This window comes from Tamandua tetradactyla, chromosome 13, assembly GCF_023851605.1.
Source record: "Tamandua tetradactyla isolate mTamTet1 chromosome 13, mTamTet1.pri, whole genome shotgun sequence".
NCBI classification, from domain to species: Eukaryota; Metazoa; Chordata; class Mammalia; order Pilosa; family Myrmecophagidae; genus Tamandua; species Tamandua tetradactyla.
Window position 1 is genome coordinate 60,744,157 of NC_135339.1, and position 26,067 is coordinate 60,770,223.

Genomic DNA, 26,067 nt, shown 5'->3' on the forward strand with positions numbered 1-26,067 from the left:
TTTAGAAAAGTGCAGAAAGTAATAAAGAGTATAATTAACATGTAATCCCAGTATAATGAGTTTGAACATTTTGGTGTACAACCTCCCAAGCTTTCTTTTATATGGGCATATTATTTTATAAAATATGAGCTCATACTTTGCACAGAATTTTCAACATAGCTTTTTCCACTTTAATATATCATGAATTACTTTCACCACCATTAACTATTTTTCTAAGAGGTAATAGCATATTCACATCTTCATCTCATCCATATTCCCCATCTATCTAGATCCCAAAACCTTTCCTTCCATAAATAACTGTTCTAAGTTTATCATCATCCTTCCAGAATTTCCCTACACATACACAAGCAAATGCAGCTCCTCATTTCCCCATTTACACACAAACACAAAAACATATAGCACACTATACACAGTTTTGCTTTTCCCACTTCATTTGGAGATCTTTTTATATCTGCACATAGTGTCCTTATTCTTTTTTATAGCTGCATAACTGATGAATGTACCATAACTTATTTTGCCAGTCTCTTGTTGAGGAACATTTGAGTTGTTTCTGGTCTTTGGCTATTACAAAACAATACTTCAGTGAACAACTTCGTACATACGTCATCACACATGAATGCAAATACATCTGTAAGACGCAGGATTAAAAACAAAATGAATAGGTTAAGCGCTATGTGCATTTCTAGTTTTCACAGATATTTCCAAATTGTTCTCCGTGGAGACTACACAAATTTGCATTCCCACCAACAATGTCTCAGTGTGCTTGTGTTCCCCCCAACCTTACTCACTGAATGAATTTTTGCCAATATGAGGGTTAAAATGGTATCTCACGGTAGTTCTAACTTGCATTTCTCTAATTATGAAAGCAAATGAATATTCTTCATAGATATATGGCAGTTATAACACCATTTTAGTGACTAGATAATATTCCTTTCCATGTATGAGTTATTATTTATGTCGCTTTAATTATTTGCTATTACAAACAACATTGTGATGAACATTAAAATATCCTTGCAGATATTCCTGACTGCATTCTTGGGAAAAACTTCTAGATTTTTTGAGATAATCTAGATAATTTCTAGATTATCCTGGAGGTTATTCTTACACATTATATAGATACCCCATTCCTAGTTTCTGGTATTAGAGTGGCTAGAGGAAGTACCTGAAACTGTAGAACTGTGTTTCAGTAGCCATATTTCTTGAAGATAATTGTACACTGATACAGCTTTTACAATGTGACTGTGTGATTGTTAAAACCTTGTGTCGGCAATACTACCTAACTGTAATACAATATTGTTAAAACACTGAATGAAGCTGAATGTGAGAATGATAGAGGGAGGAGGCCTGGGGGTACAAGTGAAATCAGAAGGGAAGATAGACAATAAAGACTGAAATGGTATAATCTAGGAATGCCTAGAGTGTATAATGGTAGTGACTAAATGTACAAATTTTAAAATGTTTTGCATGAGGAAGAACTAAGGAATGTCAATACTGCAATGTTGAAAACAGATGGTAATACTTACTTGAAAATTTTAACTTATGTGTGAGACTAAAGCAAAAAATGTTTATTTGGTACAAAATATATATTTTGGCTAGTGCATTTCCTAATATAACTTATGTGGACAGCTTAATTGCACACCATAAGTACTTGGAACCTTGAGTAGGGCAAGAGATTTTGTAGGTTTGTCCAGAGTGATGTCCCAATAAATCCCAGAGTGATTTGAACAGTGACTAAAAAAATATTTGCAAAGTCCCCTTGGGGGAATGGTGAGAAAGGGGGAAAATTCAACTTCTCCAAGTGGAGAATTCTTGGTATTCTCACAAGCAGTGGGGACAACCAAAGCAATAGGCTGAGCCCTCAATCTTGAAGTTTGTTCATATGAAACTTATCCCCACAAAGGATAGACTAAGTCTACTTAAAATTAGGCCTAAGAGTCACCCCCCAGAGAACCTCTTTTATTGCTCAGATGTGGCCTCTCTCTCTCAGCCAATACAACAAGCAAACTCACTGCCCTCCCCCTCTCTACATGGGACATGACTCCCAGGGGTGTGGAACTTCCTGGCAACGTAGGACGGAAATCCTAGAATGAGCTGGGACTCAGCACCAAAGAATTTAGAAAACCTTCTCGACCAAAAGGGGAAAGAGTGAAATGAGACTAAATACAGTGTCAATGGCTGAGAGATTCCAAACAGAGTTGAGAGGTTATACTGGAGGTTATTCTTACGCATTAAACAGGTATCACCTTTTTAGTTAAGGTGTAATGGAGAGGTTGAAGGGAACTGCCTGAAAATGTAGAGCTGTGTTCCAGTAGCCATGTTTTTTGAAGATGATTGTATAACGATAGAGCTTTAGCAATGTGAATGTGTGACTGCGAAAACCTTGTGTCTGATGCTCCTTTTATCTACTGTATGGACAGATGAGTAAACCATACAGATTAAAAATAAATAAATAAATAATAGGGGGAACAAATGTTAAAATAAATTTAGTAGATTGAAATGCTGGTGATCGGTGAAGAGTGGAGGGGTAATGATATGTACAAATTTTTTTCTTTGTTCTTTTTACTTCCTTTTCTGGATTGATGAAAATGTTCTGAAAGGTGATCATGGGGATGAATGTACAACTATGTGATGATATTGTAGTTATTGATTATATACCAAGAATGGATTGATCACATGATAAGAATGTTCGTATGTTGCTATGTTTAAAAAAATTTTTTTTTAAATTGTGTCTGATGCTCCTTTTATCTAGGGCATGGACAGATGAGTAAAAAGTATGGATAAAAATAAAACAAATAAGAGGGGGAACAAAGGTTGAAATAAATTAAGCAGATTGAAATACTAGTGGTCAATAAGAAGGAGGGGTAAGGAGTATGGCATGTATGAGTTTCTTCTTTTTTATTTCTTTTGCTGGAGAGATGCAAATCTTCAAAAAAATGATGACTACACAACTATGTGATGATACTGTGAGCCACTGATTTTATACCATGTATAGAACAATTGTATGTTTGTTTGTTAAGGTTTACAATAAAAATATATATTTTTAAATTACTAGGACAAAGAATATAAAAGAAATAAGACTTCATAAGATCATTCTGAGTTTTGCACCTGTCCTCAATTCTATCAGCCAACTCTATCCCTCAGAAATGTATTATCTGCAAATATAATGAACATATCAAGCTAATAATAAAAATGTGGACAGAGCTCCACATAAATGAGGGATATAAGGTACAGTCTACCCTGCAGGAAACACAGAGCTCCTAATTCTTCTTTGAGAGGTCAGGCAAGATTTTACAGAGAATGAAGTGTGAAAGATAAATAAGTCTAAAATGTAGAGAGAGGTATTCCACACAGAGGAAACCCTTGTGCAAGATCCCAGAGGCTTGGAGAACATGAAGTTTTTGAGGATCCACCCACAGCACAACTCAGGTGTAGGATCCAGGGGAAAGAGCAGGGAATGGCTCGGAAAGCCTTGGCAGCCTTCTCAGGAACTTCAGTCTCAAGGGAGAATCACTGAAAGTATTCAAACAAGAAGGTGATGCAGACAGGTATACAATTTAACAGAACCATTTGACAGACAGCATGGAAAATAAACTGGAGAGCAGGACAATAGCAGTTAGGTCAGGGGGCTAATTATAAACAATCCAGAAGTGAAATGATGAGGGCTTGAATTAAGGCAGCAGTAGCAGGGATAAAGAAAGGGGGATAGATTAAAAATGGGTTTATGAGGTAGAAAAGTCAGAACTTAATGACCAAGTAAATCAACAAAGGATTGTTCTAGTTTGCTAGCTGCCAGAATGCAACACACCAGAGACGGACTGGCTTTTAATAAAAGGGGATTTATTTCGTTAGTTCTTCAGAGGAAAGGCAGCTAGCTTTCAGCTGAGGTTCTTTCTTACATGGGAAGGCACAGGGTGATCTCTGCTGGTCTTCTCTCCAGGTCTCTGGGTTCCAACAACTTTCCCCAGGGTGATTCCTTTCTGCATCTCCAAAGGCCTGGGCTGAGCTGTGAGTGCTGAGATGAGGTATGCCGAGCTGCTTGGACTGTGCTACGTTGAGTCTCTCATTTAAGTACCAGCCAATTAAGTCAAACATCATTCACTGCAGCAGGCACCTTCACCTGGCCAAGTTGATAACTGAATCTAACTACCACAAGGATCAAGGAAATGTTCACCAATGACTCCAAGACCTCTCTCTAGTCTGAATAATAGGAAGAAGGTGGTGGTGGTGTCAACCAAGATATAACTCATAAGGGGAAGAAAAATAAAAGAACAAGGAGAAAGTGGAAATGACGAGTTGTGCTTTAAGCATGTTGAATTCAAGGTGGGTGTAGGATGTGTCCAGCAAACTGTAGCAAGAATGGGCCTGGCACTCTGGCAGGAGGTCCCAGGCAGAGAGAGAGATTTCTTAATACAGATATTGATGGTAGCATAGCAGTAACACAGATTTACTGAATGCTTAGTACATACTGTCAAGACACTCTGCTAAATCCTTTACACTTTTTCACTATCATTTAATTCTCCTAACAATCCCATGAAATAATCCCTATTTTATGGATATGGAAACTGAGGCCAAAAAATTTAAATAAATGGTCCAAGATCATAAGAATGATAACAGTTAGGCTGCCAAAACTACCAAAGTACATGGATCCATGTACCTTTTTTTATTTTGTTAAGCAAGAGATATCTAGGGAAAGCCCGAAGCAAGCAAGTCCCAGGGCACTGTCTCAGGAGCCCTTTTATCAGCGTGCTCACCAGCTCAATTCATCAGTCCTTCTTCCTGGCTACAAGCCCTTTTAAGGGAGTCACAGAGGTTACAGGTGGGCCCAGCAGTCTCGCTTTGTAGAGGAAAAGGAGGGAAGAACACAGAGAATTAAATGATCAAGCCTATCACCCTCCTCCTAAGATTTCTACTCCCCTTATCCACTCCCACCCAAGAGCCCAAGCAGGAATTCCTTTAAGACCCTCTCCCCCTCAGATACTGGGGAGGGCCAGAAGTTACTCAGAAACACCTGATACAGCATATTTCCCCAATAATTTTATTTGAAGATGTTGAGAAACAAATTTAAAAACAACAAATATTAAAGCAAACTGTTCACCTGGAATAAAAGAAAGCTAAGTTTACATGATAAAATGGACTACAATCTTTGAAGAAATTTCTTGCTGCAGGCTGCATCAGGCCGGTCCCATGTCTCCACATTCCACTTCAGTCTGAAACTCTGAGAAGCACTAAAATATTCAACTCAGAAGGCCTAGCACTTAACGGTGTGAAATATGATATCCTGCTCTGTTTAATTATAAGGAAATTGAAATAGCCACAGCAAGAAGAAACTCTCTGGCAAAACCACCTGCAAGTAGGAAGTGGCTAACAACGCTATAATTACAGTTTACGCTAAACATGTCCAACGTCACTAGAACATGCACTGGGTAACCTTCATTAAGTTTTATCCTACCTTGAAAAAAAGAAAAGAGTATATTTCCCAAACTTAGTATTAATTACATTTCCATCATAAAGGGTGCATAGGGATATGTATACATTTCCCCCAAAAGTTGGAAATAGATCTGTATTCTACTCTGCTTTAAATCAGACCCTTATCCCAGCACCTGCTACCCCAGAGAAAGGGCCAGATCACAGTAATAGTTAAAAATAGCATTTATATAACACTTTTCATCTACATAGCACATTTTATACACAATTACTTATGTAATCTATAGTCAACTGGTAAGGCCAGTAACATTTTTAGACCACATTCATTACAGTGATGGAACATGCTGATAAGGGGTAGAGACAACCACATGCTTCTTCTAACACATGATATAACGTCATTGTCTAGGAGAATCCTGGAGTAAATTTTTAGAACGGACTCTTAGGCTAGAATTCAGAGCAGTCATTCAGCTCTGGCTCCTCACTTATAAGACTGAGTCCAGGAGATGTAAAATGACCCTCACTGGGTCACATCACTAGACAGCAGGGCTAAACCTGAACCCACATCTCCTGACTCTTTGCCCTACAGTGCATTGACTGCCTGGACCACCTGAAGACATGCAACCAAAGAGACCTGGCCTGTAGTCCCAGCTCTTACTGCCACCTATTAGTCATATGACCTGGGGCTTATTGCTTCATTTCACTGGGCTTCAGCTTTCTTACCTCTAAAAACAGTTAATAAGAATAACCCTCCAGATTTGTCAGCAAGCTTACGTGAGGTTACCTGTATAAATCATCAGTTCATAGCAGCACTTGGGATTCCTGGGTTCCCGGAAAACATCACAAGGCACCCTCACACTTGAGGTACCCATCTGAGCTGAATTCTGTCTCTAAGTCAGTCACCTCTGGCTTCCACTGTCAGGGTGCTTTCCCTTTGCATGAGGAATACATTTCTGAACCAGTCTGAGAAATTATTTCACTTTATAGTGAAAATTTTTAATACAATCTTTTGTGAGACACACTCAAAGAAATGCCAAAACAATAATAGCAACAGCTAACCCTTATATAACTCCTATTTATGTGACAGTCACTGTGCTAAGCACTTTAAAATGCATTTAATCTTCACAAAAATTCTACAAGGCAGTTCACAGGCAATGAAGCAAGTAAAACCTGAAGTTTTAAAAAGTTAAGTTTAGATCAACATCAATCTTAGTGTGTCAGTGTATATCTGACCCTAAAGAAATACTTGGAAGTTTGGGATTGTATTTAAGTTAAGAGCCTGAATGGTGCCAATTTCAAGTCGATTTGAGTGAGGCATTCTCTTCTCCTCTCTGATTGCTAAAAACATCAATTTTCCACCATGGGAGAAACTATGTAGTACCAAATTATCTTTTTTTAAAATGCTTTATTATAGAAAATTTCAAACGTGCAAAAGTTGGCAGAATAATATAATGGATGTCCATGTATTTATCACCCAGCTTCAAAAAATCATCACTTTTTGATGACTGTTACCTAAACCACCAGTCCTTTTCCCGGTGCTCCCTGATGGAGATTTTTTAACCCTTTCTGTTTACAAATACAGTCTCTATAGGAAACCTGATCCTAAACCTCCTTCGCATCACCCTCCACTATAAAATAGTTCAATTTTCATTTTCTGAAATCTCTAGGCCTTTTACTCTAAGTCTGTTCCCACATCTAAATTATTATGTCATTCATTTTCTTCTCACTGGCTGGTCTTTGTATGTGGCAAAGCCCAAATAAAGATAGTGTCTGTGGGGCTTCAAACATCCAAATGATGAAGAGAGAAATAACAAATTCACCAGAGAAAGTAAGACATAAAAGGAATCTCAAAAAACCTAAAATTGTGGAACTGTAACCCATACCCAAACTCTGAAACCTGTCCTATTAACTAATCGTTTCTCTGTGCTTGAAATTTATTGCTTTTTTGTATATATGTTATTCTTCACAATGAAAAAAAAAAAAAAAAGGACTCTCAAAGGCAATTCAGTCCGGACCTTTCTCTTGACAGCCTGGGAGACTGAGGCTGTCAACAGTCCAAGGTTCAAAAAATACAAGAAGGAAATGAAGACAAGGATGTGGAATGAGAGCTGCTGTCCATCCGCTTTCCACTCCTTGTGTTACCACTTTTTACCACCTTTTTACCATCTCTACTGAATCCTACCATATCTGTGAGAGTCAGAACCTTCTTCCCAGTTCCCCCAGACAGGCCTCAGTCTTCTCCACCGGGCCCGCAAAACTTACTAAGAGAGCTGATTGATACTAAATGTTTACCGATCCAGACCAGGGCTCCTTAAAGCTGAGAGTTCTCATTTATCCATTCCCCGGCAACCTGAACCCTAAGTTATCAGGCTTCCTATTTTGATCCCTTCCTTTACAATCTCTAGCCGCCCCCATTTTTAGGAGGCAAAAAGATGAAGTATAGGGAACACAAGATCAGAAAACCTGAGTTTGTGTCCTAGCTGCTACACCTGATCTGTGTGACCTAAGGCACATCTTCCTTTTCCGAGGCCTCCACATTCCCATCTGTAAAATGGGAAGGTCGGACCAAGGTCTCGGGGATCCTCTGATTCCTACCTTTCCGCTCGGGTTGAGTTCGCTCCACTCCCCACGTTTTTCACCCCGCTGAGCACTGCATCCTTACCTCCCACTCCCAGATTGACCTTGCGCGGGTCCGGATCCTCCCGAAAGTCGGCGGTGAGCTTAAACACAAGAACAGGCTGGGCCTGCGGAACCTCGGCAAAGACTGACGGAGGCGCCATAGCGAGTGCGCCGGAATCTGCAAAAAGCCCTTCCCTGCCTTAGGGCTGTTCTACCGAGTCCGATCGCGGCGCCTGGAGGAGACGCTCACCTTCACCTAACAGGCGGGGGCGGGCCCGCGCCCTCCAATGGTGGAGCCGCGTCCGGAGCTTGGCAACGCGTTTAACCAATCGCGAGCTCCTGACGCACCAAGAATAGGCGGGAGGGGGTGCTATTAGCCAACCCAAGAAGAGAATCTTATGAGAGGCCGGGCATGAGTCAACCAATGTCATTTATACCGGCTAATTAAGGGCGGAGGCAAGGGGTGATTGGCAGATGCCTACTCCTATCGCCACGACCGTTATTCCTGGTGTCTGCCGGTGCTACCGAGACTGGTTGGTGGGGCAGAGTTGCTGGTGTCCTCCCGAGGTTGCCACTTCGACCTTCGAGGGCCCCGAGATGAGGGGGAAGTGGCTGGCGGGAGTTCCGGAGCTTTGGCCTTCCCGTACCTGCGAAGCAGGTGTTCTCTCTGCCAGGCCGGGTAGTGCGCCCGTTCCTGACCCGGCCCGGGCTGGCATTCAAAACCCCTGCGTTCGCGCCCGGGCCGGGAGCCCTCGGCCTGGACGTGCAGTTCCGGAGCCCGCGCCTGCGATCTTGGCTGTTTGGACCGGGTGTTTTCTCGGAGGAAGATGGGGGTGGGTGGCCCGCCCTGGACTCCCGGCACGGGAGACCTGTAAAAGTGAGGGAGTGGCCATGAATTCAGTTCTGCCGCTCTTCCAATTTGAGATTTTTGCCCTCTATGCCTTAAATAGAGTAAGGGCCGCGTCCTCAACGACATTCAGGACCTGGGCGCGGCCGCCCTTTCCAGCTTTCTTCCCACCCACATTCCCGACCAGATCTTGCCGTCGTCAGCTGGCTAGTACCCAGACTGCCTCTGCTTTTAGTCATGCCGCTCCTTCCTCCCCAGGTCCCCTGTCCACCTGTTGACCTTCAAGACCTGGGTAACTGCCATCTCCTTTATCAAGCCTTTCCTTAACCCTTCGTCTCCCTTTCCTGTGGTTCTGTACCTTGTTGGCAATAGTACCATTTTTAGAGAATGATACTGTGTTTAAGGACCTAGCTGTGGAGACAGACTGCCTACTTGTATTTAAATTCTGGCTCTTCCATTAGTAAATGGAACGTGTGTTTCTTGGGCACACGTTGGACAAGTTTAGGCAAGTTAATTAACCTGCTTTGTTCCTGATTTGTAAAGTGGAAATAATAGTATTTACCCCCGGGTTGTTGTGGGGATTGTATGAGTTAACATATAAAGGGTTTAGTCACAGACAGAAAGCTCTCTCTAAATGCTAGCTTGTTATCATTGCACATCTGCTATGTCCCTTGTAGATGGTAAGCTTCTTTTGGCTAGGGATCCTATCCTTTTTAAGTCTCCTTCAGTTTCTTGTACATATTTAGTACTCTATAAATGGTGGAAGAAGGAGTTAATTCACTTGGAGTTTTGGAAGAAAACAGTACCTTAGCCTCTGTTCTTTGGATAATGTGGCAAATCTCAATAAGCTGAAATTTCAGTCAAAGTCATCAACACAAGCCAAGGAACTTTTTGCAGCACTTTGTCAACCTTTGTTTCATCTGTTTTTCAGAAATTTCGCCTGTGGTTTTAAAGGTAATTTTGCCTACAGCATTTCATTAGCAACACTTTCCTCTAAAGATTGAAAGTTCAGTACCAAAGGGTAAGTGACAGTGACCTTTAAGTGTTCCCGAAAGCAGAGGCAAAGGGCAACTGCTTAGATAGGTGTTCTATAGCCCAGCCTTCCCAGAGTTTGGTTTAAAAGTATGATTTTCACAGTGTTGGCCAGCCAGAATCATGGTCACTCTTTACGTCACTCCCTGGGGGAAAAACAGCCCTAGATTACCTAAACACTATCAGCTTGGTTAAGACTGAATAAATATTTATTGACAACCTAAGCAGCTCCACAACCAAGCCAATGCTAATGGGACAAAAAAAAAAAACCCATCATAATTCAGTGTTTTCTTCATGCCCCCATAATACCTGAATTTTCTTAAAGGGCAAACAGTTACTGGGTAGAGGGTAGAGGAGGGAAGCCTACATACCATGTAAGATGGAAGTTTCAACTTTTTTTTTCAGGAGTATGAGATTATTGAGATTAAGTTTAGTCCTAAATGACTTGAGCCTTGGAAGCTGCCCGTTAAGAAAGATGCCTATCTTGAAATAAACAAAATGCTTCCCAGGCCATCGCTAATTTTAACACTTTGATTTAGAATTGACTCAACACTGCCTCCCTTCTGAATGGCTAATTCAAGCAAAAGACACTTGAGAGGCACATGCTGCCTAGACTAGCAGGCAGCCAGGTAAGATGAGCGTCCAGGCAAAGGGCAGTAAGGGTCAGAAGAAAGAGGGGCTGGTATTCTTCCTGCTCCCTGGCTTCGTTATGACTAAGCATTCTCCCATCTTCATCTCCTTCTGCCTTTTCTTCTTTTCTTTTAGAGAATTGGGAAAAAAGGAACTGGGAACCCACACAGCAACAGCTTCATCTGGAATGAATTCCTTTAGAATATACTCCCTTGGAAATCTGAAGTCCTTGGGGCTGGGCAGTGCTGCACCACAGCATAGGAGGCAGGGCAGGCAAGGGCAGCAGTGGGCACTGCGTGGACCACTAAGCAAATGTGTATCTGCTTATTTTATTCAGCCCTGCCCCTGAATACCCAGAAGGTCAAAATTTAGCAACAAGTCAGGGGAGGGAGGAGTTTATCACACTTTGCACTCAAGCACAGAGTGCTTTGGAGTGGTTATATTTGAACATATGCTGTCGCTAAGGCTAGGATACTGTTTAGAAGCTGAGTTGTGTGCTGAACAAATGTTTCATTAAAATCCAAAGTTGTAAGAGGACATCTGTTCAGTAGTCACAGTGTGGCCAATAAGGGACAATAAGATAAGCATAGAGCCCCTGAGGTGGTGCAGTTCTCTCTCTCACTGGAAGTGAATTTGCTCTGACTAGGAAAAATGATCACTTCTATGTTCTCTCTTCTCTCGAATTAACTGCTTGTGTCAATGGTGTGCCTTGATGGGGCTCTCTCTCCCAGACTTCTCTTCCTCTGTCGTCATAGAGATCACATTTTAGTCCCTTAGTACCTGAGGTTAAAGGTTAGGCTAATTCCCTTTGAAGTCCATCTGCTCTGGTCTCTTGAGGGCATTTTCACATATGCTGACTAATGAATGCTGTGAAAGGAATTCCCTAGCACTTTCTCTGAGCAGCCAACTTAAATTTCTGTTAATCAGTTGTGCCTTGATATAGCTGAGTTGTATCAGAATTGTGATTTCATGTCTCCCCACACACCCTGTTACCCTTTGATGATAAATCTTTATCTAGTACTCTGAATTTTTAAAAACTGGAAAAGAAAGCAGGGAACACAGTTTTTCAAAGATCTAGAGCCCTCTTTGTAGAGAGCTGCAAATTCTTGAAGCAATTTAAAAGGAACAAGACATCTTTAATAATTAAAATGTAAATGTGTTAATAATACCACTTTGGAGTTCTGTATTTTTCTGAAGAGTATGATGTGTTTTATAGACATTCCCACTATTATCTCAATGTTCTCTGGTGGCTGTGGTTGCCAAAGAAACGCTAAGAAGAAAATGGATTGCCTTAGCAAAAAGCAAAAAAAGACCCTTCAAATGCCAGAAGAACAGGATGGCTGCAAACTTAAACATAAGAAGAAAATGTCCTCTCCTTGCCCTCTTTCTTCGTGGATGGTTCACAAATAATAGTTTCTAAAGCAATGTCTTAAGCTTTTTTTTTTACCTCCAAGTTATGATTTTTTAATTGAGTAAATCCTAAAATCCTATGCTTTGGTACAAGATGAAGGCAGAAAAGGAGATAATTAAGGAAACATTTAACATGTTTGCTAATGATACGCTTTCTTTTAAACAACTCTTAAAGGGATAGTTTAAAACAATCCAACCGATGGTCTGAAATCCCAGCGTATCTGGTAGAGATAGAGCAGTGTACTTCTAACATTTCAACACCCAGCAGTAGAGGGCAGCACCGCCCTTCTTTTGAAAAACGTCTCGCCCTCTTGAGAAGGAAAAAGAATAAAGCAAAGCCACTCTGTGTGCATTGGGGTGGGGGGTGAGGGTGCCGTAAATTCCTGTTTACTATTACCTAATGCTTTAAAAAAATTAGAAGTTTATTTTTATTATTATTGTTTAGGCGATTATATAGAACATCAGACCTCATATCGCCTTGATGTAGTAGACCAGGTGGTTGGTGAACAACAGAGGTTTTAAGTCCTCTCTGCTCAGGATATGGATTCTGTCTGGCAAAGATAAACAGTAGCTTGACCCTGGGTAACCAGATAGCGTTATTGTATGAGCAGACCTAATGCTCCTGCACTTTCTGGCTAGAAGTCAATCTACCGAACTAGCAGGATGTGGTTTTTTAAAAAATGTGTGTTAAGTCATACAGTCTTAGCCTTGATAACTTGCTTTTTCTGTGTTAGTTTACCTGGGTCAGATCAGAATTGTATCAAATTTGCCACATGTATTATGACCTTAAAGAATGATAGCAGACATGGTGGGTAAGAAATGTCTACTACCAGCTGGCTAAACAGGAGTCTGTAAATAGCAGGGAAAGTGAAGTCTTGTATATTAGGCTTATACCATTGCAATAGGGTTTGAGAGTCTGTGCCTCAGTTTTCCTAACCAGTAAGGAGAAAGAAAACATCATGTTGTACTAAAAGTTACTTGATGCTCTTTGATAGTTAACCAAGAACAGAGAATAATCTTGATTTCAGCAAATTCATAATCATGGTATCCCTGGTACAGTTGGATTCTCCTCTAACCCTTAAAATATTTTTGGCAGCACAGCTTCACTGCTGATTTAAATAAATCTCACTGAGAATAGGAGCTGAAAGACTGTGTCTAGCTCCGAGCTCTGCCGCAAGAATTTGGGAAAATTACAACCTCTGAGCCTTTGCTTCCTCATCTGTTAAATGGAGACAATGCCTCCTAGACTTATGGAAGAGTCAGTTTAGAAAATAAGTTAAAGTGCTTTGAAAGCCGTTTAAGCACCTAACAAAAATAAATTTTTTTTTAATATTTTTGAGTGTAACCTAAAGAGAGCCATTCATTTTCAAAACCCTTATAAGACTTTATCTCTTTCCTCCTCCGTTGGAATCATTATAGTGCCTGACATTGTTAGTTCATTTTCATATGTGTTAATTTTTCTCCCCATCTTGGTTGTTTAGTTCCCTGAGAACTGAAATCATCAATTGAAATTCCTTTTATCCTTCACAGCAACTAAGTATTTGGCATCTAATAAGCACTCAAATACTTGTTAATTGATTAAAAACATAAATTACAGTGTAGAATTGATGTTTAACAACTACCTCCTACGTTACCAAATCCTAATTTCCAAAGCACTCATTTATTGTTTGCACAAAAATGGGAAAAAAAAAAAAAACATGGTCTTCCACTGCATGGCCAGGGATGTGTGAAGTAATGTAATAAAAAGACTTCCACTCTGTTTTAAATTCCTCTCCCCTTTTGGAGGTTCTGCCCTATTCTCTCTCTAACCTGTAAATTAGCCATTTTTCTGTAAACCTGGGAATATATACCAGAAAATGAAGGCAGCTCTACAAAGCGTTTTCACTAGTCATTTATGTCCAACATATAATTAAACATTTGTGAGATAGAAGCGATCATGTTTAGGATATAAATTCAGTTACCAATTATTCAGTTTTCAGAATATCTGAAATTCTGAAATTTCAGATTTTTGTTAATTACTGGAAATAACATTATTTTCATCATTACGTTTATCACAGCAGCACTTTTATTTAGCGAGCATGTGTGAGGACTGGAGTATAGAGAGAAACTGTCCCGGAAAAGGACCCTGTGCTTCTAAAATTCTCTCAGAATGGCATAACTAAATTTAACTCTCAGTATGTACTTTTAGAAATAAAGCATTTTTTTCAAGCACAGATCTTCATCAAATGTCATGACTATCAATTATCATGTCAGATTCATTTGGCACTAAATAGTAGTTTTCTCCTTTGTATCAAGCGCAAAAATAAATTCTAGATGGATTTAAATGTTAAATATTTTAAAAATAAACAAAATAGGGGAAATAATGATTTTTGAAACAGTATTCAGTTAGAATAGACTTTCCTAATCATAACACAACCTCAGAAGCCATAAAGAAAATGATTGACTTTGTATGGTGAAAGACAACATAAAGAAAATATGATAACTTGGAAAAATATTTGCAACGTGCCTATCAGACATAGCTATTATATACTCAGAGCCTCATTGTCTCAATAGAAAAATGAGTTAAGAATATAAAGATGTCAAACAGGAAAGAATCAATAAAATGGCCAATAAACATACAAAAAAATCATCCTCGATATTAAATTGAAAGCACACCAGTTCATCCATTTATACCGATATCATTTTGGCAATATCAGTCACATGCTGTTTGACCAAGCAACTGCTCCTCTAGGAATCTATCCTACAGAAATGTATACAAGTTTGCAAAGATAGCTAGGTATAGAAATATACAGATATGCATTCCAGCATTGCCTTAATAGAAAAACAGTATACAATTACATACTTTCCAACAAAGTTATTATTTTTATAACCTGAAAAATCAGGTTTTTATTGAAAAGTAACAGGTTTGAAAGAGACTGCATAAGAATACAAAATTAGCATAGTTTCTAACAATGATAATTAAGCAGAATAGACAGAGGAAAAATAAAATAGTTCCCCAAAGCATTACACAATGTAGTATTTTAAAACATTAGAAGTTATGGAAAGCTATTTTTAAAAAAAAGAACAATGTGATAGGCCATAGTCTAAAGCTGATCTGGAAATCAAGGGAGCTATTGAAAATCTCTTGTTAAAAAAATAGTGATTTTTTAAAAAATATGAATTTCAAAACATTGTATCCCCAGCACCTAAAACAGCACCTGGCATCTACTTGACAATAAATATTGGCTGAAGGAATGACCAAATGAGGATGGTACCTCAATCAGGACAGTTGTAAGAATTGTGCAAAACTGCCAAACAGTTCTTTTTTAAAAAAAAAAAACAAAATTTATATTGAGATATCTTCACACACCAATAGTTCCATCCGAAGTACACACTCTGTGCCTCACAATATCATCACATAGTAGTGTATTCATCACCATGATCATTTTTAGAATATTTGCACCACTCCATAAAAAGAAATAAAGAGAAAAAAGAAAAAATCATACATCCCATACCTCTAACCTCTCCCTCTCATCGACCACTACTATTGGAAGATACCCAATTTTTTTAACCCCTTATCCCTGCCTATTATTTATTTTTTTGTCCTTATTTTTTACTAATCTGTCCTCAGCCTGGATAAAGGACACATCAGACCCAAGGCTTTTACAATCACATGTTCACATTGTAAAAGTTATATAGTTATACTGATCTCTTCAAGAATCAAGGCTATTGGAATCCAGTTCAACAGTTTCAGGTACTTCCCTCTAGCCACTTCAATACATCATAAACTAAAAAGAGATATCTATATAATGCTAAGAATAACCTCCAGGATAATCTCTCAACTCTGTTTGAAATCCCAGCCACTGAAACTTTGATTTGTCTCATTTCTCTCTTCCCCCTTTTGGTCAAGAAAGCTTTCTCAATCCCATGATGCCAGATCCTGGCTCATCTCTGGGAGTCATGTCCCATGTAGTGGGAAGGGCAGTAAGTTCACTGTTGGCTTAGAGAGAGAGACCACATCTAAGCAACAAAAAAAGGTTCTTTGGGGGTGACTCTTAGGCGTAGTTGTAAGTAGGCTTAGCTTCTCCTCTGCAGGAATAAGTTTCAGACAGGCAAGCCCCAAGACTGAAGGTTTGGCCTATTAGGTTCGTTATCCCCAATGCTTGTGAGAATATCAGGAATTCCCCGGGTGGGGAAGTTTGATATTTTCACCTTTCTCCCCAGTCCCTCCATTGGGCTTTGCAAATACGTTTTACACTCTGCCCAAATTTCTCTGGGATGTATCAGGGCATCATGCTGACCTGTATAAACCAACAAGATTTCACTCCCTATTCAAGATTCCATGTAATTAAGGTGTTTGAAAAAACTGACCATACAAGTTAAATTAGATATTGTGCTACCAAAAATATAAATTTTGTACCAAATAAACATGTCTTCCTTTGGTCTCATACAGAAGTTGAAGTTTTAAAATATCATCCTTTACCCTGATTCTGATTTACCTTACTCCTATCCAGATCAGCTTCATTCATCTCTCTAGTTGAAGTCTGATCACTTTTTCAACTTAACAGTTGCTTTCTGGGGTAATACTGACTTTCATAGCTTCAGGGCTCTAACTCCAAGTCTCAGGTGTCATACAAATACCTGAAGTTCCAGAGAATAACCAGGTTATACACAAATAGTTGAGCATCTCAGAATTTAGAAATAACAGTTATAACTCCAGAATAGATGTAAAGCCCTGGAGCTTTACAGTAGGCCTTCACCTGATAACCTGTGTTCTCTATTTAAATTCTCTGAGTTTGTGTATTATTAGTTAGTTCATTTGAGTGAGGCAGGATAATACTTGTCTTTTTGTTTCTGACATTTCATTCAACATACTGTCCTCAAGGTTCATTCACCTAGTTGCATGCCTCACAACTTCATTCCTTCTTGCAGCCGCTCAGTAGTCCATTGTATGTATGCACCACAGTTCCCCTTCCATTCCTCAAGTGATGTACCACTTAGGCCACTTCCAACCATTGCAAAGAAACACCAGCAAACAATTAGTTCTTGGTGCATAGCAAGCGTTCAGTAGATAATAGTTTCCTGGGGACCTGTTGGTACTTAATACCTACCTAGCACATTATAGGAGTTTATTTATATAGTGCTTACTATATGCCAGGAACTATTTTAAGTGCTTTAGAAACACTAACTTATTCAAATTGCATACCAACTAAAGTAGGTGGTCTTATTATACCATTCAACAGATGAGAAAACTGAGGCTAAAAGCAATTGAGCCATTTGCCCAAGGTGGCACAGCTAGACAATGATAAGGATATTAATCCAGGGTCCCTGCTCTTAACCATTGCGCTATGATGCTTCCTTCACATGATAAAAATTTGTTGTGTGAAAGAATAAATGGTGTGTTACCATTCTTTCTAATTATACTGTGTACTAATTCCAGGAGGCTCAGAACATTTTATATTCAATATCTGAAAGTCATTTCCACAACTTCCCTTTAAGGTAGTGCATAATTAGTTTTTTTAAATGTATACTAGTTCATTAACTGTGTTTAAAAAGAATGTAGAAGGTCCTGTTCCCGTGATGAATAGGTCGCTGTATTTCCTTTCTGACACCATATTAATTTCCATGATAACAGTTCCAAGTTCTGAGCAGAGAAACATCCTGCTCTAGAAATGGAAGAGGCATACGGGCTTACAGAAGAATTGCATAACAATGTCAAAATTATTTAAAGAGTTAAAGTATTGTGTGTGTGTTTTAACCTCCCACATGACTAAAGCAGTGGCTCTCCAACTTTTACACTTAGGAATATTTCTTCTGTGCCTAAGCTTTGTAGAATTCTTGAGAGTTTTTTTAATTAAAATTTTTTTTTTATTTTAACCTTTGTTTAACTTCATCTCATGACTTACTACCAGAGTTTCTTTTTCTTCATAATTTTTTCATTCATTTCTTCATTCCATAAATGTTTATTGACCATCTACGCTGGGCCAGGCATTGCATTATGTGTTAAGGATACAGTGATGAACATGGAGACAAGATCCTTGTCTTCAGGGATTCTATAATCTAATGGGAAAGATAGTTCTTAAGAGCATTGCACAAATACAATTACTGCAATTACAGCCATGGTAAGTGCTATGTATCCTCTTGGAAAAGGTACATGAAAGCTTATAATAGGAGGAATTAATCTAGTTGAGGCCAGTTGTTTCCCCTGCAGAAATTACCTTCAGTATTGGTATCATTCTACTTTTAATTCCTATTCCCAGCAATACCTTAGACCCTATAGCCTGGACACATTAATCTTAAATTTCTTAAGTCCATTTCAGCAGCCAATGTTTTCCAGAGAAAATATCTCATTGAAAAGGATGCCCTTAATTTATTATTTTGCTATTTTCTTATTGCTTCTAGCTCCTTTATTCCAAAAAGATAAAAACACTAAAGCATGATTTGAAAATTCATTAGTGGGATGTTGTACGAGTGATTCAGTGGCAGAATGCTCGCCTTCCATGCGGGAGATCCAGGTTCAATTCCCAGACCATGCACCCCCAAAATAAATAAATAAATAATTCATTAGTGGGATATATATAAGTATTTTTATTTTTGTAATTCAGTTGAGAAATATAAAGCAAAGAAGAGATTTACTCCAAGAGTAATGTAGATCTTTATTACATTAAATGTAATCTACACACCATGGGCTCCCTTAAGATTCTCCAGAAGGGATAGTTAGAGATCAGAGACAAGAAACAGAATTAGGAAAGCCGCAGATTATAGATGGCATGATAGCCAACAGCCCTGCAATGCTTTTAGTCCCACATTCAGAATGTGCCCCCTATTTGGGCATAGGATCCCAGGAAAAAGGGTACTTCGGTTTAACTGATATAGAGGAAAGGGTCTTTGCCTTCCATCCTTCCCACCCTGTATTCCTTCTACTTTCACTCCTTTCTCTGTTATAACATTTGTTTATCATTTTGATAAAACCCAGTCTTCTTATTGAATTTGATTCTCCCTTGCATTTAGCTCTCTGCTATTTATATAGGTGCTTACTACTCAGTGTAGCCCATCAACCAGCAACATTGGCACCCCCACACTGCTTATTAGAATTGCAAGATCTCAGGTCTCACCTCAGAATTACTAAATCGGGATCTGCATTTTAGGTCCCCAGTTTTTTTCCTAAGTACATTAAAATAGAGGAACAGCATTTTTCCCCATCTGCTCCCTGGACTGTAAAATAGAATAGGCCATTCCTTACCCACCTTGATCACAGCTTTCAGCTGACAGTGCTCTGAGATAAAAAGGGAATGTTTTTAAAAGATAAAAATGCTCTGCGACTATTAAATATCAAAATCATTTTCATCTGGACAACTTGATTTACTTAAACTGTTTTCAGAGTAAATGAATAAAGATGAATCAGACTTTAACTGACTTTAACATATGAGTCAGTGATTCTCAATCTTTGCTGCACACTAGAATTTTCAGAATTTTTCTGAGAATCCAGAGGCTGAGCCCTATTCTCAAAGATTCTGATTCAATCAGTCTGGGGTGCAGTCTGAGAAAACAATGTTTTTAGGTATTCCAATATACTACTGGGGTTGAGATAAAGCAAGAAATGAACTTAATGTTTTTAAGTATTTCCAATATACTGCCGGGGTTGAGATGCATCGAGAGATTAACAGTTAGCCATATTGTGAAATAAACAAAGGTGGAAATGTTAATGAGACAAAAAAATGACTTGCACCTTCCCATTAATCCCGTAATTCCATCTCCAAAATAGGTGTTTAAAGATTCTCTGCAAAGAAGTTCACTGCAGCATTGTAATAGCAAACACATTGTTTATATGAAATCCAATAGCAAACATATTGGAAACAACTTCGATATCCACCAATTAGTGAGTGATTAGTGCATATCCATATAATGTAATACTGTGCTAATGTTAAAATGAATAGGTGGATCTATAGTACTGCCATGGAAGAATCTCCAAGATAAATATTCTTCCATTAGAAAAGTAAATTACATAACAATATGTGATATATGATTTCATGTATGTGAAAAGAGAAGTGTACATATATATATGCATGTGTATGTTTCTAAGATCACCGAAGGGTACTCACCAAATTGTTGACAGTGGTTACCTCTGGGAAGGGAAATGTGAGGGGAAGTGCCATTTTGCTGTGTAAACTCTGAATATTTTACAACAAAAATGTGCTCATGTACTACTTGTGGAAATTTTCAGAATGCCTTATGTCAAAATAATAGCCTGTTAAATTCTTATTTCAATATTATACTTTTGAATGCATAATTTTATAACAGATAGTATAGTAGCTGACAAAAATAAGCCTAATCTGTAACCTCTAGCCAAAACAAAAACTGCTAAGGACCTCTAACAACGTGACATCAGGGCCTTTATTATTAAACTTGTCACTTCTAGACTCCTGGATTACTGGAATCGTGTTGCTCTGACTTCTCTGGAAATCCTCCCTATTCAGTATTGTACTTGGCATCGACTCTAACAACATCTCTGGCTCCTCTGACAACTCTCCCTATTCAAGCAGACACTACTTTTAGAAGAAGTTCTACATTAGAACTTTGTAAATTCTCCCTTGTCCGGGCTCTAAAAGTCCCTGGGGACAAAAGACCACCTACAGCCTTGCTGAGAGCTGGTTCTCTCCATTTCAGCAGTTGAGAACACCACACTGATTAGGTGTAGTTTGAGGGATCTGCCTCCTTGTAGGGCAAAATTCTCAAAGTCGGCTGTGATAGCTCTTCCTCTTGGAAATGGTGATTAAGCACGGGAAATGTATAATGAGAGAAATTACTTGTGCATCTCTGCCTCTCAGCCCCAGGCCACTTCTCGCTCTGTGAGAAACTCAAGGATTTTACCCTAATAGCATTGGAACAAAGTCAGGGCTGAGAGAGGCCGACAACACAGGGAGATGTCAAGCCCACGGTGGGGCCCTGCTGACAGCTCTTTAGAAACTGTCCCTCTCCAGTCCCCTTTTCATTTCTTCAAGTTACAAAGCCTGACAGAGTCTGATGGGAAAACCAAGGTGGTAATGTCCCCTGCGGTGGCCAAGTCCCTGCTTATCTATCCTTGTTTGACAGATAAGGAGAGTAAATGTCACCTGCAAAATGCTTCACTCACCTGAATCAAGTGTGCGGGACAACAGTGTCACCCTTAAAGGACCAACCAGGGAGATTCCAGACCAAAGCCCATCTACCCTAACTGCGATTTCTCTCAAAGGGGAAGCACTTTTAACAGGAAAATTCCTAAAGACCTGATGCCCATTCTAACTATCCTCTGAGATGGGCATAACATCCAATAGAGCAAAGAAAGTTACAAAAATCTTTTCTGGATTATACCTCCTATCTGGTCTTTGAGGGCTGGGTGACCACTGAAGCTCTGAGAAGTCAGAATGAGGTTTCCTGCAGAGAGGCTGGGCCTCCAACTCTGCTATATTACCAGGAAGAGAAGTGCAACAAATAAACACCTTTCTACTCCAGTAGCAAAGGCTGGAACACAGATATCTCAAGGTCTCCTCAACTCGACCTTCTCTCAACAGCTCTCAGACTTTGACATACCCCAGAAAAATCTGACGCTTGTTTAAAATGCAGATCTTGATTCAGTAGGTTTGGAGTAAGCCAAAGAATACATTTAAACAAATTCTGCAGATGATACTGACCCATTAGATCCTGGAGCCCTGTTTTGAGAAGCGCTGCTGCTACCAGGTGTAAGGGCTCTTAAAGGGCTTCCAGTAGCACCTCCTGGAGAGTGCTTCCCTCTCTCCTGGCCAGCAAGCTCAGAGCTGCTTCTCAGCAGCTGTCCAGGCTAGAGGTGAAGTCAGTTAATTTCCAGGATTCACTTGGAGGTGACAGTTTCCAGAGGCCACTCCCAGCAGTGGGTGGCATCTCCCAGGGGCCACAAAGGGCTAGCCTCTCAAAGCCCCTAACAAGGCAACTCCCAATTAAGTCCCTGCTTGAGCCCATTGCTGCGATAAAAAGAACATAGTTTTATCACAGTAGTTGTTCATTTTAACAAAATGCTTGTTATTAGATCACAGGTTGTCAAACCTCGTATGTTTCAGAATCACCAGGGGAGTTTGCTTAAAATCCATAGACCAGGTCTCATCCCCAAGAACCACCACTGCAATAGAGATTAGTGATCAATACTTTAATAAGTTCCCAGATGATGCTGATGCACACCAGAGTATGAGAACTACCATCTAGGAAAAAAGCTACCATCTAGGAAAAAATAATCATAGAAAAAAATATTGTGGTTTTAAGCACAACAATTGTATTGCAAAAACTGTAATTTAATATAATACCAACCTTGAACATAATTGGTTCTTCTCCCTTGCTTTCTTAATGTCCCTAATAATTTTCCTTGCTTTCTTAATGTCCCCAATAATTTTCTACCCAAGTATTCAAATACTTAAATAGAGGAAGATTTACTAGACCACTTGACTTATCAAGTAGAAATATGCAATGGCTTAAGAAAATCTATACATAAAAATCTAAACTTTTAAAACTAATTGAGATTAGTTTTATCACTATAAAAATATGATAATGATAATTTATAGTAATGTAACTAATATTTCTTAGGTTCTTTTTGTCTGCCAGGTCCTATTCTAAGCAGTATAGATGGATTAAAAGATGAGGAAACTAAGGCACAGTTGATTTACTTGCCCAAGGTTGCACAGCTGGTAAACAGTAGAGTCAAAACTTGAACCCAAAGCAATTCTTAGCCCTTACATTGCCTTGCTCGTATTAATAATAATAGTAATTTATTCAAAAAGTACCTACTATGAAACCATTAAGTCCCATGTATTGGGAATTAGGTCTAGGTGTATATTGATAAACAAGACAAATATGGTCCCTTCCTTCATGGGGCTGAGAATCTAGTAAGCAATCTAAATGTGGAAACAGCTTTTAATGCAGTATGAGGAGTGTAGTAACAGAAAGTTGCTGGGTTAGGTGTTAGGACACCTAGTCTAGACCTGGAGTATCAAGGAGGTTTCCAAGAAAAGGTGAGGTATAAGTTGAGATCTAAAAGGATGAGGATGAGTATAAATTAGCCAAGAGGAAAGAGGGAGAAGGGGAGTTCTAGGCCAGTGATACAAGTAGGTAGGTGAAAAGGCCCAGAGTTATAAGAGCACATAACCTGGTTAGTCAAAGAACTGAAAAATGGTTCAATATGGTTGAAACAGAGTAGAAAGAGGGGAGAGTGAGCAATGAGATTGGAAAGATAAACCAGAACTAGAATTTTGAAGACTTTTAGCATATGGGTGATGGAGAGCAATTAAAAGGTATCAGGCAGAGCAGGTAGCTGAGGAGAGAGATTTGTTCTGATACTATAAACTTAGATGTAATGGGCAGAAAATGAATGTCATGCAGATAACTGAAGCCCTGGGAGCATCACAGTACCCCCAGAAAGAGAGAAGAGGGCCTTGGACAGCAGTCTAAGGATGGAAAGAGAAGGAGGCACTCCCCAAGGACACTCAGAAGAGGTAGGAGGAAAACAATGAGATAACTTTGCCCAAGTTCACAAATCTAAGAAGTGGCGAAGCTAGAATTCAAATGTCTCTGTCATTCCAAAGCCATGCTCATGACTACATACCTCTTAGCCATTGCTTCCCTAAACATATAGTTGATGGAAAAATTTTATTAATGCATATTTTTCCAGGAATTCATTTATACAACACAAATTTTTGTCAAGAAATTTGTTCAATGCATCTTTGAGTTGCATTAAGGAAGCAAATTCATGAAACATGTTTGTGGCTGCCTCCTAATCTTTCTCCTTATATGCGCTGCCTGTCTTTGATTTGGGTACACTTTAATTCTACCTAAAAATGAACCCTAAGGGACAGCCAAGGACAGTACACCTGATTAGGAATTCTTTTTAAAAGTCCTCCAGTATGGTACAGGAGCACCTATGCAAATCCAGGAATATCTAAATATCTGAATATCTAAAGTTCTCCAACAAACCAAACATTAGTAGTAATCTTGTTCCCTACAACATGCGCGTTTTCTCCAAAAGACAGATTAATGAAAGCTCCAGCTGTTTTGTTAACTCCTCATTGCTTTATTAAAGTAATAAACACTAATTGTAAAAAAATCAACATAATTAAATGCAAAATATTTAACATTTCAGGAAAGTATAAAGTAAAAATAAGTTAAGTTCTCGTACCTAACTGTCTCCACCATCCTGCTGCCTATAACCCCATTCCAAGACATATCTGTTGTTAGCAATTTGATTTAGGCCCCGAAAAGCATTATCTACACACGTACAAATACATATAGTTTTTAAATGAAAGGGATTATATTATCTATATTGTTTGGAGACTTGCTTCTTTTACCTAAGCTATGCAGTGGCATGTTTTTATGTCAGTGTACATAGATCTACTCACCTTACTCTTATTTAATACCACATGCCAGTCCATCGTATGAAAGTGCCGTTATTTATTTAACCAATTCTCTGGTGACGGCTGTTTGGATCTTTCATTGTTGTTGTTTTTCTTGGCTTACTTTTATTCTGCAGGGTATAAAGGGCCCAAAAGAATGTTGTTTGGACTAAATGTTGGACTGAGCATTTTCCTGAAATGGCCATTATTTGTTCCCACCTTTCCTCCCTTTTTGAGATTGTTGGATGTTCTCCCCTTGCAGCTCCCTCTAATCTTACTACTACTCAATTTAAGGTATGTTTGTTGTTTTAAAGATCTTCTGACATAGTTGAGGCCTCTTTGGAGGATGTACGTTCAGCAAGTAAGCAAACTGCTGTTCTCACTTCACAGTGTTGTCTTACAGGATTTCAGAGGCCCTGGAAGAAGTTCTTATTATCTGGGAATCGACTTAAAAACCTCAAGTCATCTTTAAGCTATGCTTTCATTTCCCTTTAAAGAGCATCTTAAAATAAAGATTGAATGAATTTATTTAAAATGAAGGCATATCCCATGACCTCAAAGAGCTTACAGTCTCCTACAATCTGCTGGGGAGGCAAAAATTAGCATTAGGGAAACCCTGAGAGAGCAGCTGAGTGCCAGGTGGTATGGGCTCCTGGACAACAGGAGTTCAGGGAAGAGAGCGCAGAGAAGACTTCTCTGCCTCTAAAAGGAAAATGAAACTTGAGTTAGGTTAAGAAGCATGTTGGTAAGACGTATAGGCAGAAGGTGGAAGGCTTTTCAATTACCCAGTGACCTTTCATACATGCTTATCAGAAATTCTTTTAGTTTCTTGTTTAGGGTCTGCCTACTCCTATGAGAATGTAGGCTTGATGAGAGCAAGGACCCTATCTTGTTCACTACTGAATTCTCAGCATCCAGAAGGGTACCTGGCACATAGAGGACATTTGACGGACATGAATGAATGAATGAATGAATGACCATGCCATATGTGAGGAACAGCGAGAAGTCCGGCATATTTGGAAAGGACTGTCCTTCTTTGAGAGGCAAGGGATCTTCAACAAACTAGCAGTGGGGCAGGAAAGTGGGCCTGTATGAGATTCAAATCAGAGGGGCAGGTAAAACCAGCTGAACAGGATAGGAGAACCACCACAAATCCTGTATAGATTTCAATAGGGGACTGGAACCTGAAATTAAATTAAAACACACAGCCAAATGAATTGTTCTGCATGGTCTACAAGACTCTGTACTCACTCAACAGTTTGCATATGTGTGTATATATATATATATAAAATGGTTTGTTCTGGGTGCACGGTAAGTTCAGTGGTAGAATGTTCACCCTCCATGCGGGAGACCTGGGTTTGATTCCCAGACCATGCACCCCCCCAAAAAACACTGTTCAGTCCTAACCCTTCCCATAGGAAGGACACAGTAAAAGAGTCAGACTCCCTAATCTGATCATATTACTTTTATCAATACCTACTATGATTGTATTCACTATTTAAGCAGATAGATTTGTTACTGTCTCATATTGAACCTGTCTGTAGTCAACAAGCAAATGGTATTTTTACACAACACTGAATTGTAGGAGCACTATACTTGAGCAATTGATTATTGGACCTAAATGCAGTGCTTCACCTTACTCCTGGAGCATCCTATCTTATTGATTTTAGACTATCTTTCAGTTTATGGAATTCGTTTTAAGCCTTCATCCTGTCATCAATCACAGTAGTTAGTCCTCTT

General features: G+C 39.2%; 1 protein-coding gene and 1 long non-coding RNA gene across 4 annotated transcripts in view; one reads left to right on the top strand and one right to left on the bottom strand.

The window, feature by feature from the left end:
• GOT1 (glutamic-oxaloacetic transaminase 1) overlaps positions 1-8,325 on the bottom strand; it is a 31,589-nt gene extending 23,264 nt beyond the window's left edge. The window contains exon 1 of the mRNA XM_077125705.1: positions 8,084-8,325. Within this exon, the coding sequence (XP_076981820.1) occupies positions 8,084-8,201 (118 nt within the window). The 5' untranslated portion in view covers positions 8,202-8,325. The remainder of the gene's footprint in view (positions 1-8,083) is intronic.
• A 204-nt stretch (positions 8,326-8,529) lies between these two features.
• Positions 8,530-11,966, top strand: LOC143654124 (uncharacterized). 3 transcript variants are annotated; one of them, XR_013161675.1, is made up of 4 exons: positions 8,530-9,179; positions 9,819-9,908; positions 10,459-10,548; positions 11,766-11,966. It is a non-coding gene; the product is annotated as an uncharacterized LOC143654124 (long non-coding RNA). The 3 variants fall into 3 exon arrangements; XR_013161674.1 differs by lacking the exon at positions 11,766-11,966 and adding an exon at positions 10,685-11,712; XR_013161673.1 differs by lacking the exon at positions 11,766-11,966 and having other exon boundaries at positions 10,459-11,712.
• Positions 11,967-26,067: the final 14,101 nt, after the last annotated feature.